The 11,309-nt window shown below is 54.5% G+C and overlaps 1 protein-coding gene across 1 annotated transcript in view; it reads right to left on the minus strand.

The window, feature by feature from the left end:
• PODXL (podocalyxin like) overlaps positions 1-11,309 on the minus strand; it is a 42,048-nt gene that overhangs the window by 22,433 nt on the left and 8,306 nt on the right. The window contains exon 3 of the mRNA XM_019509619.1: positions 10,186-10,269. Coding sequence (XP_019365164.1) covers positions 10,186-10,269 — 84 coding nt within the window. The remainder of the gene's footprint in view (positions 1-10,185; positions 10,270-11,309) is intronic.

Raw genomic sequence — 11,309 nt, forward strand, 5'->3', positions numbered from 1 at the left:
GAATCTCAGGGCTGGCCTGGCAGGGGAGCATCTCAAAGGGCACGTTCCCAAAAGCTGCAGAAAAGGTGGAGGGGTGTGCAATCTGAGGCATGTCCCAATAAACAAATGCACTTGCACAGCATCGGCTTCCAGCGAGACACCCTGTGCGATGTCCGGGGTAAGCCAAGTCCTCTGGGGGCAGAAAGGATGGTGCAGGAAGAACGCAGCACTTCGTGGGCCCACGGCAGAGCCGAGTCCTCCTCAGAGATCCTGATGGCTTGCCAGCCAACATGAAAATGTGCAACGCCTAACCCCGGGCACATGCCAGGCAGCTTCCCGTACCCAGCTCCACTAGTCTGCCCATGCATTCTTCAACCCATGCCAGGGATCTCCTTCATCAGCCCAGCAGTGACCTCTGCAAATGCTCTGATTTGCATCCTCTCTGCCAATGCCTAATTTGCACCAGCTACTCCTGAGAGCAGACATGGGTTGGCTTTGTGGTGGGAATCACACAACAATTTCCCTAGGCACTGCCCGCTTTCCCCTTTAGCTATGTTTTGCTCCCGTGAGGATTGAAAAAGCAAAGCATTTTCCCTTCCACGGTGACCTTAGTATTTCCCTTGGCTTCACCATGTTGGCCTCTGTCACCCCAAGTATAGCAATCAGCACCCGGCCCATGCAATGGGGCTGCCCTCCTGCACCACTTCTAACTCGTGGCTCCTCCAGCCCCCCACCACGAAGCCACGGCCCTGTGCAGAAATGCTAGGCTAGACAAATGCACTGTCCACACAGCTGCAGGCACGCTGAGCTGGGAGGCAGAGAAGTGGGCAGGGCATGGGAGTCGGGGACAAGCTCCTGCCGTGGGGCTCAGGGCAGGGTTGCCACACAGTGTGGCTGCTGGGCTGCGTCTGCAGCTCACTTCACTCAGCCCACGCGTCTCAATGCTTTCCTGCTCCCTTCTCTCCTCCTGTTGTGTCGGGACGGGTAGGCATTGCTCTGCTAGGCGCGTGCACGGTGCTCCCCGCAAAAGCATCATGCCAGGTGGTGGGGGGAGCAGACCAGCTGCTGGGGGCTGCACAGATGGAGAAGCCAGCTCCTTCTGGGAGTCTTTCAGCCCTCTTCCCCTATCACAAGCCCTTCAGCCTTCTTCCTCAGCCTCCTGTGCCTGGCCTGGGCTCCTGGCTGGGGATAATGTCCGCCCTGCCCTCAGCATTCACCACCCTCCAATTCTGTTTCCTCTGCCTCTCTCGGAGGGTCCTGGCTTCGCCTAAGCCCCCAGAAGAAGAAGCCGAGGCAGGCTGCCGGTCAGGCCCTGGAGCTGTCCCGGGGGATGTGACCTCAGGAGGAATCTTCCTAATCTCCCCCCCGTCCAAACATTTAGCAAGTGGCTCCGGGGGCACCTGGCTGCAACAGGATGCATATGCTTGGGAGGAAGGAAGAGCCCCCCTCTGCAGCGAGCAAGGGAGCTTGTGTACAGTGTTAGTCCCCAGCAGGGACGGGGGGCCTTGGCCACGGAACCATGAGAACGGGGAGCGATCCAGGCACTGTCCCCTTCTTGCCCTTTCGCTTTCCACTGGGAAAGCCCAGCCCTGGCAGGCTCTTCAATCACCCTGGGCTCTGCGGCATTGGCTCCTGAGCAGCGGGCAGATGAGAGGCCATCCCTGCTCCAGGGCTCAGGCACCCTGCTGCGCTAGCAAGGCACCACCCTGCTTCCTTCAGGCTGTAGCCTGCCCTAACAGGGTTCACCGTGCCCCATCCATCCCCAGTCCTGTCCCTGGATCCCAAATCCAGCTCTGACATTGGCAGCTTATGTTTCTAAACTGCCCGTCCCACCATCTCCCATTTGCATTCTAGTGCAGTACAGCCCGCGGCTCTGTGCGCTAGGCCCAGGACGTGAAGGACGGCAGGGCCCCTGGCCTGCAGAGCTGAAAGTTTAGACAAGCTCTCATGTCACCGATTCATTTCTAGGGCTGACTCTCTTCTCCGCCCTCTTACGTTATTCATTCCTCACAATCCCTGCTCACGGTGCCGGAGAGACCCGTGGGTCACATCCTCTCAGGTCAGCCCCTGGGCCTCGTGCTGCCTGCAAAATGGGATCCCAGCATGAGCCTGCCTCAGCAGACGCGGTGAGGCTGTAAAGGATTCAGTCTGCTCAGATGCTGCAGTGACGGGGCCAGGGGAGTACATCAGAAAGGCAGGATAATCGAGGCGTATTTGTTGCAGTCTCAGCATCTTCAATGGAGTTACCCTGCTGTCCCCGAGCTCAGACTCTCTGGCTGCGCCTGCGCTTACTACACAGTCGTTTAGTAGTTGCACACCCAAGTACTACGTCACTGCGCAGTCACCGGCAGTGCTGCAAAGTAGTGTTCCCGCACGGCTCCCACGCCAACTGCCCGGCAGCTCGTTACTACTGTACAGCAGCATCCCATTGAGGTTTGTGTCATGCAACGCTGCTGCGCTGTAGCAACGAGCTACTGGGCAGGAAGTGTCATGTGTAGACGCGAGCTCTCAGTGGGACTGAGCATATCTCGGGGGTACGCCACGGTCATCTGAAGAGACCGGGGAGGATCAGGCTACCGGAGAGGAGCTCTGTCTCATGGCGCTGGCGGGAACAAGTCTATTTTCTCATGTCCCCTTTCTGTGCCCTCAGGTTTGAGCCACTAAGTTCAGTGGAAGCTCGTACAGAAATCAATGCTGCCTGAATAAGGATGTCCTGACAAACCACTTCAGCCCATTCAGTCCCAGCAGGTTCCCCTAGCAACCTGCCGGAGGAAAACTGAAGAGGTTGCGGGGGCAGCTCCCTGCGAAGACAACACAGAAGCTATTTCTTGCAAATGGAGAAAGCCGGACGCTCAGCACATCCCTGGCGTGAAAGACGTCAAGGCAGGGTGGGCACCAACCATGGGGAAGGGTGAGTGGTGAGGCCCAGCATCTGCTGCTACAGGGTGTTTTGCTGGGACACAAAGGGCCCAAGAGGGCAGGACTTTCCCCCCTGACATTGGGAGTTTCGCTCACAGTCCTACAAGATGTATATGGGCCTCATCACCCATGCCGCCTATAGGCTGAGCCTCACCGCATCCTTTGCATAGGAGTGAAGGACTTGGACCCCCATTTTACAGATGGGGAATGGGCAAACTGTGGCTCAGCTCCGTAAGCGGATTTAGGCACCTAAGTGACTTGACCCAAGCCGTACAAGAAGCCAGTGGAAGAGCAGGGAAGTCCCCCTCCTCGGCTGTGCTGAACACACCTCAACGTCCTCACCCAGCGCAGGCGCCTATCGGGAGATAGCCAAAGGCCATGCAAATATTTGGTCACCTCGAGGCACCAGGGCTTTAAAAAGCACCCGATGGTGTCTGGAGAGAGGACGTCAGCTTATTTTTAAGCCTAAGGTGATGGACACCATCCCACAAAGCAACAGAAGAGCCAGAAATGACACCACTTAACCAAATGCAAAATGAGAATGGGTGTAACGGGTCCCAGAGAGGATCCGAGGGACCCGGAGGGGGCAGCAAGCAGAGAGCCGCGGACAACACCCGCTGCTCCAAGGGGAAGGCCACGGAGCCAGTGGACACCCCCCAAGGGACATCTCAGAGCAACGTGCAATTGCTCCTGCCCTGAGCTGGGCTGAACCTAGCGCCCTCAGAGGCAAAAAGCTTTGTCGTTTTTCCAGGCTCCTGAACGGAGCAGTCCCCTGCGGCTCCCATCTGCTCCAGCGCCGGCCCTCCGCAGCACTTCCCATCTCTTGGCTGGAGTTGACAGGACCTGACAAGCTGATCTCATCTGGTTCCCACACTGGCGGGAATCTAAAACTAACATCCCCAAATGAGGTAACGGCACTTGAATCAACAAACCTGCTCCAGGCAGATGGGCTGGGGGCTGGGGAAGGAGCACGGACAAAGATTTTCCCCTCTCCACTCTCGTCCAAGTCAGAGTGAAGTAATGCTGCTCAGGGCTTCGCACGGCTGACGTGGGAAATAAAACAGGGTCCAAATGAGGGTTCACGATGCAATGCAGCAAGCTTGCCCTGAGCCAGGCCTGGCAGAGCTCCACTTTCCCATGTCAGTCACCGCTGGGGCTGGTGGGGAAGCTGCTGTGCAGTGACGCTGCCCAGATCTGCAGGAAGCAAAGGCCTGTCCCCGCAGCTCTAATCTTTCCCTGGCAGATAGAAACTGGGTGTTACGGGCCCTTTAAAAAAGCAAATCAAAGGAGTGAGAGGCGTTGTTTCAGGGGGGTTACCCCAGGAACAGGCTTCCCCGCCGATGGAGCCCGGCCCGGGTGAGGCGATGTTATGCACAGCGAAGAGCTTCCCTTTCAAGACTCGCCTGGCTGAAAGAGGATGCTGGGCACAGCGAGGAGGCTGGCACGCAGAAAACCTGAGCTCCGAAAGCCTCTTAGTGTCACAAATGATGCCCCCGATTCCTCTAGAGAGGAAGGGCAGGTACACAGACACGCAGACAGCTCTTTAATTGTACCTAGCCACAACACAGTGAAGCAAAATGCTCTGCTAGGCTGAAAGGACCACCCGCAATTCTCCCTGCAGTTACCAGAGCTGGCTTTCGGGTCGGACGCCAAGATGAAGACCCTCGCCAAAATATCATGGCGTAGTCAGTGGTTAGTGCATCATCCGATGCAGCATAGCGCCAAACACTGGGATCTGTTTTAGCATGGCTGATTTAAACAGAAGGGCACTGCCTACCGCCCCCTCCACTTCCCGTACTGCCGGGGGGCCTTGCACCACTTCTCCAAGTACCCAGACATGCCAGCTGGTAGGGACAGATGCTGCCAAAACGGGGACCATCGCACATCCAGGGAGCTCCCTCGTGCTGGCTGGACCTTCTCCATTCTGTGCCATGGGACTGTGTCCTCCATCCTTCCCTTGCTCCTTGCCCTCCTTGTTTTTTCACTTTGCTTTCACTACTCTACCCTCTTTCCTCCTCCTCCTTCTCCTTTCCACTGAGCTGATCCCCTCCAAATTAAGCCCATCAAGCTCAGTTTTGCGTTGGCCCTGCTGTGGACGCCCGATGGATGCAGCTGGATAATGATAGTCACCCGGTAAAATGCAACTCGGCCTGCAGGATTACAGTAAAAAATAGTCCATGGGCATCACCTGCCTCCTGAGTGAGGTGGTGTAGGCTAAATTAAATCAATGCCCTAAATGCTTTGAGAGCCCTACTTAAAAGATGCTGTTGAAGCCCAACTGGCCGGATACTGATGGGCAAGTGCTGGCTTACCCCAACCTAGCAGACCATCCTAGAAGTCCTCCAATACCTTCACATCTGTATCATGCTGGGCTGTTACAATGATTTTGGGGGTGTCTCCGTGCCACTCCAGTGGTGAGAAACACCCTTGCTCGCTTCCTCCAACTCCAGATGCTGAAGAAAAGCCACGTTCACTCAGAGTGATACCTGGGACACGCACCGCTGTTCTCATGAACACAACCCAGCTTCAGGTCTTGGAGTTTGAAAGAGGATTGGCTACTCTCAATGGGGGCAGATGACAGGACAAGGAGCAATGGGCTCAAGTTGCAGCAAGGGAAGTTTAGGTTGGATATTAGGAAGAATTATCTCACTAGGAGGGTGGTGAAGCACTGGAACAGGCTACCCAGAGAGGTGGTGGACTCTCCATCCTTGGAGGTTTTTCTAACCCCAGGCAGACAAAGCTTTAGCTTGGATGATCTAGGTGGGGCTGGTCCTGCTTCAAGCAGGATGTTGGACTAGATGTGACCTCCTGAGGTCCCTTCCAGCCCTCATTTTCTATGAGTCTATGAAAAAGCAACCACCGGACATTTTTTGGCAAGTAGGGTAGGCAGGGCTGGGCCAAGCAGGCAGGGCTTTTTCTCCACACCAGTCTCAGGGTTACTGTGGAGGTGGTGTAGACATCCTCTTTGGAGCACAGACCTGGAAAGGACCACCCAGGTCACTGAGTCCAGTTTCCTGCAACGGCGGCCAGCCACACAACAGAGGTTTGTCCAGAGGGGTCACAAAACAGCCACTGAAACCACAAGCCAGGCCCCTCCAGTGAACCTCAGGAAGAGACAAGGGTATCGGCAGTACTTTGGCCATGCAATGGCAGGAAGGTTGTTGGATAAAACTTGTCCAGATGATCCTAGAACGTAGACCATGCCCCAGGCTTCACTGGAAGGCAGAAAAAGTCCAACGATCCTTACCAATCAGATCCAGGGGGAAATGCCTTCCTTACCCCCAAAATGGTGATTGCTTTAACTCTGAGCGTGTGAGCAAGACCCACCAGCCAGAGGGACTGTGTCACGACACATTGCCAGGGCACAACGAACCCAAGACAGAGAATACAGCTCTGTTCTGGGGAGGAAGTGCTGCCTGCACAGCGGGAACAGCCCGGCGTGACCGGACCTCCACTGCCGGCTGACAGACAAGTAGCCAAGCAGGGAAATGGGAGCCACGAGTCTTGGGTGCTAAGCTTGGCTCTGGTGGAGGAAACTTGGGGGAATGGCTTCGAGCTTTGACCGCTTTAGTCTTTCCAGTATCATCAGCATTTCCTGAGCACACCCTGCCCAACATGTAGTCCTGCCCTAGAAGTGATGCTGCTGTGGACTCTTCCCTAGCCTGCTTTCAGACCTGGTAGAGACCAAAGGCTTGAAAGTAGGGGACGTATCCAGAGCAGTCTCCTAGGCAAACTGCGAGATTTGGGGTGAATCTGCAGACACAGATGGATGCCCTCCCCAGGGCTGGGCCTGGCTGGAGCGTCTCCAAACACCATCTCATTCCTGGGTTTCCTTTCACTGTGGAAAGTATCCAGCAACCTAGCCAAATGCTCTGCCCTCTCCAGGGAGGCCGGAGGAACGGGTTTAAACATTTGCTTTACACTTTCCCATCCCTGTGCAAGTGGGTGCACTTGCCTTCACTTTGCAGGGTTGCTACCACTCGAGCTTTCGGTGACCACAGCCGTATAAATATGACCCTCTGACATTACAGGGTGTTGTTCATTGTGCCAGCCCACTCCGTCACAGCCCACGTGGTTTAGGGGCATTGTGACTTTATCCAACACCCCTGAAGTCAACCCAAGTTCTGATCCCCTAGAAAGACGTCTCTGGCAGCACTCAGTTTGCTGTTTTTCTCATGGGCTGTGAATGACACATGACTTTTCCACCTAGCTGACAAGGTTTGGCTAGAGACTTGTTTGCCACATCTTCAAAGGCAGGAAGTCGGATATGGTTGCCCAGCTTGGGAAGCATAAATGTTTATGATTTTCAGGAATTCCTTGGGTGGAGAGTTAATGGCGGATTGAGTGGGAGGTTTTGGGGAATAATTTAAATGCCGAAGGACACACGCTCGCAGTCCTACTGCAAATGGTTTCAAACCTGGATCCGCACTGGGTGTTAACGGCAGTTTGGATAAATATCATGATCCGAGCCACCTGAGGGACTGGAGTGCCAGGCTTCCTGGCTGGCCAGACACGGGGAGGGATAATGCAGCTGCCCCTAGCATAGAGGAAATGAAGATGCCAAACCAGGAGATTTGCACACACATTCACTTGCCAGGCTCCATTTCAGCCCAAAAGGAGCTTTTCTCCATTTTATATAGGCAAGCAAACAGAAGCTGCTGCCAGAACAAGTCTGCACACACAAAGACACCAGCCGTGTCAGCAGGCCTAAAGGCGTATACACTGCTTCCAGCACTGCACTCCTCAGCTGGGACAGCAAGGAGCACCAGGATCAGCAAGCTGTGACAGCCATTAAAGAGCACCAGGATAGCAAGCGTGAAGCCCGGAGGATAGATGGTCTCCACCGTAGCCCCACACGCGGCTCCCCTGCACCCCAACGGCACTCAACGCCCATCTAGGCTGCCTGGGCATAAACTTTTCACACCTGAGGGACCTCCAGCACCCTAAAGCCTGTCTTCTTGGCAATGGACTGCCAGAGACATGTCACATCTGTCTTTCTCCACCACCCGCAGCATGTCCAACTGAGTCTAGCGACCAGGTGCTCCATGGCCTGGGCCCAGGAGATCTTAAAAATTGTGGTGCACTTTGCTCCTGGTCACCCAAGACACTCCTCTCCATGCTACAGTGGAAGCCGATCAGCGTAAGGCTGCCCTGGACCATCACAACTGTCCCCTTGTTGGGGGAGCTGTGCCAGGAGGCAGCATGGCCCAATACACTCACAGCACTGCTGGGAGCGAGGACACTGGCTTCTTAATCCCAACCCCTTGGGCAACCCCCCTGTACCTCTAATTCCCCTCCCACACTTGGTCAGTCCTGCCTGTTTAGATAATTCAGCACTTTGGGGTAGAGCCTGTCTCTCACTATGTGCATGCAACACGACACACGCTGTGATGCCAGCTCTAGCTGGGGGTCTGTGCTTCAAATGCTGAATGCAGAAATGTGATCTGACTCCACTTGCTGTCTGTGCGCGCTGTGAACTGCATAAGAGGTTTCCACCTGACTGCCAGGATTTGGCTGGAGACCCGTTTGCCACATCTGCAAAGGCAGGACGTCAGACAGGATTGATCTGCCTAGCTTGGGAGCCATACAGTTTCTTCAAATAGGCAGTGGAGTGGGAGGCTTTATGGCATGGGTGCGAGGGGTGATTTTAGAGGCTGGAGGACATACTAACCATCTTACTGAAAACAGTTAAAAATTTGGATCAGCACTTTGTGTTAACGGGAGCTGTGATGAATAGGACTTCCCAAGGCACCTGAGCTTACCAGCCAGACGGAGCACTAGCACAGATACCCCCAGCAGCAAGGAGACAAAGAAGTTGCCTAACTAGGAGGCTTGCAATTAATGCATTAATGCATGCAAACAGGTTGCTGCTTTGTGTTAAATCTGTTGGCATCTGTGACCAGGAGGTGGTGGCCATGAGTCACCTTCCCTGCGGCGCAGCCCGCTGCGAGTCCAGCACAGCGGTGCAAAGCCCCGAGAGCACTTTTCAGGGGCTGCTGCCTGAGCGCAGGCAGGGAGCCATTGTACTCCGGGGCCAGAAGTGACTCAGAGGCCCTGCGTCGCAGAAACAAGCACAGCTTCCGCTCACTGAGTTCCTGCCATTTGCAGGCGTGGGTTTGTTTACTTGATTAAACTCAATTACTCGGAAAGGGGGGGAGGTTTCTGCAGCGGCCTCCCTGACCTCCATCCCCAGCAGTGCATTCAGACTGGCTGTGGTCCCCAAGCCGGGAGCATCTTCCCTCTCAGGCCAACCAGACCCCAGCAGGGAGGTCAATCAATAGGTTGAGACACGGAAGGAGGAAGGTGGATGCAGCTCCTGGGCTGAAGAAGAGAAGCGTGCATGCTCCAGTGGTCTGTCTCCTCCTGCCTGCCTGGCTCTCGCTACACTCCCTTTCAGCCAGCATAAGCCCGCGCTACAGCTGGGGCAACCCATGGTCAGGAATGTCTCTCCGTCCCCGGAGGCAGCACAAGTAAGAGCCGCCAAACGGACCCTGCCAGACTCAGTGCTTCTAGAATACGACTGCCCTGCATCCCCGGCGTGCACCCTGGCTACCCGCCCCCATTCATCCACCCCCAAACTGGAAATGAAGCAGGGAAGTCACCCTGGGGTGCCCCTCATGAGCGCCCTCACGTGTGTCAGGGAGAGATCGGGCAGCATTCCCCGAACGGTTTGGGTCCCTCATTCCTGGGGTTGGCAAAGGACACAGGAACAGGATACACCCAAGCAGTACAGATGTCCCCCTACTGTCTTGAAAACCCCAGGAACTAGAAGCCAGGGGCTTGGCCCATCCAAAAGCCACTTGGCATCCTAAACAATCACAAGTATGAAAAAGTAAGGAGCGGGGAGGTGGCGAATTCATACAAAATTGACTCTTTTGTCTCGTTGCAAGACATTAAAGGCAGTTATCTACGTATTAAACAAGTCTCCATATCAGAAACTGCCACAGAGATGTTACATGAATATGAACAAGGAGGAGGGTGCCCTTCCTATTAACCTGACTTGGGTGCAGCTCATACTCAGAAATAGTTGAGGACTCCTAGTATAAACTACTTGGACTGGGTTTTCCTTTCACTTACCCTGGCTTTACAGCACGTAATACTATCAACTTCAATGGACTTGCTTCTGATTCACCCCAGCATAAGCAAGAAGAGAACAAGGACATCTTTTTTTCCAGGCTAAGACTCTGCCAGAAATTGGCTGTAAAAGTCATGTCCGATCTCCAAAGCTTCAAGGCAGATGGGTCTAGTTCGAATGAGTTTTCTAAGACAGGAAAAGGTGCTACTCACACAGATTCCCGTTGCATTCAAGGTTACAAGCTTTGGTGTTTCCTCTCCTGTTTCGAACAACGGTATCTGCTCCTTGCAAGTGATCTGAAAAGACACAAGTGACCCCAAGTCAGTCATTTCGATGCAATGGAGACCTGGTCTCTGGTAGAACTGGCAGGTCAGGCACGAAGGCCTGGAGCGTCCCAAGGGTGGGTGGTTGTAGCCGTGTTGGCCTACGGACATAGGCAGGCAGGGCTTTTCAGGCAGATGTGATCTCTTTTATTAGACCAACTCAACTAAGACATTTTTTCCAACTTTTTAGTTGGCCTAATAAAGGAGATCACATCTACCCAAAGAACTTTGTCTGAAGCATCCCAGTCCATTTTGTGGCCTGTACTATACCAGCAGTTGGATGAGGACTAACCAATGACCCCTTTTACAGTCATAAATTCTGTGAAACAATGAATATAAAAATCAGCAGACAGCAGATATGAGAGGAAAGAGTGAAATGAGGCGTGTCAGGTCTGTTGGGCTCATCTATCTGGATAACCCTATTTGGGAAACCATTGTCTGGTGGGTATCTGTTAGTGCACATGCCAAAATGGGTTTTGGCATTAAAGGGAGGAGGCGGACAGCATGGCCACTGCAGGGTGAGGTTAGACAGGCAGTTGTATGCAAGTTGGCCGGGATCCAGATCCACCCGTGGTGAAAGCAACCCTCTGAAACCTCCCCCATCCCTATTGCCATGCTCCCCACCTTGCTACACACACCCGAGCCCCATCATCTAATACGGGGGCGCAAATTCACCTTGCACCCTAGGCCAGATCTGGACCGCGGGGCTCCTTGTAGGCCAGATTCACCCTCGGACACGTGGCAGCAACTCCGGCATTGAGTAACTCCTGCTCAAGTCGTGTGCCCCATGCCAAAGCTGAAGCCACCAGTGCATGCCCCTCTGCCATGGTGGCAACTCTACTCCGGCATGGGCCATGGGACGTGCAGTAGCAACGGCAGCTCCAGCACGGGATGGTGGTGGGACTATCGGCCAAGGAACTGGGGCCATGGCAGCAGCAATGGGTGAAGTGCCCGGAGGGCAACTGGGGTTGTATTAGCAGCTCTTGCTTGCCTTCCTGCTGCCAACTGCCAGG

Source organism: Gavialis gangeticus, unplaced genomic scaffold, assembly GCF_001723915.1.
Source record: "Gavialis gangeticus isolate Ggan-Ray unplaced genomic scaffold, GavGan_comp1, whole genome shotgun sequence".
NCBI lineage: Eukaryota > Metazoa > Chordata > Crocodylia > Gavialidae > Gavialis > Gavialis gangeticus.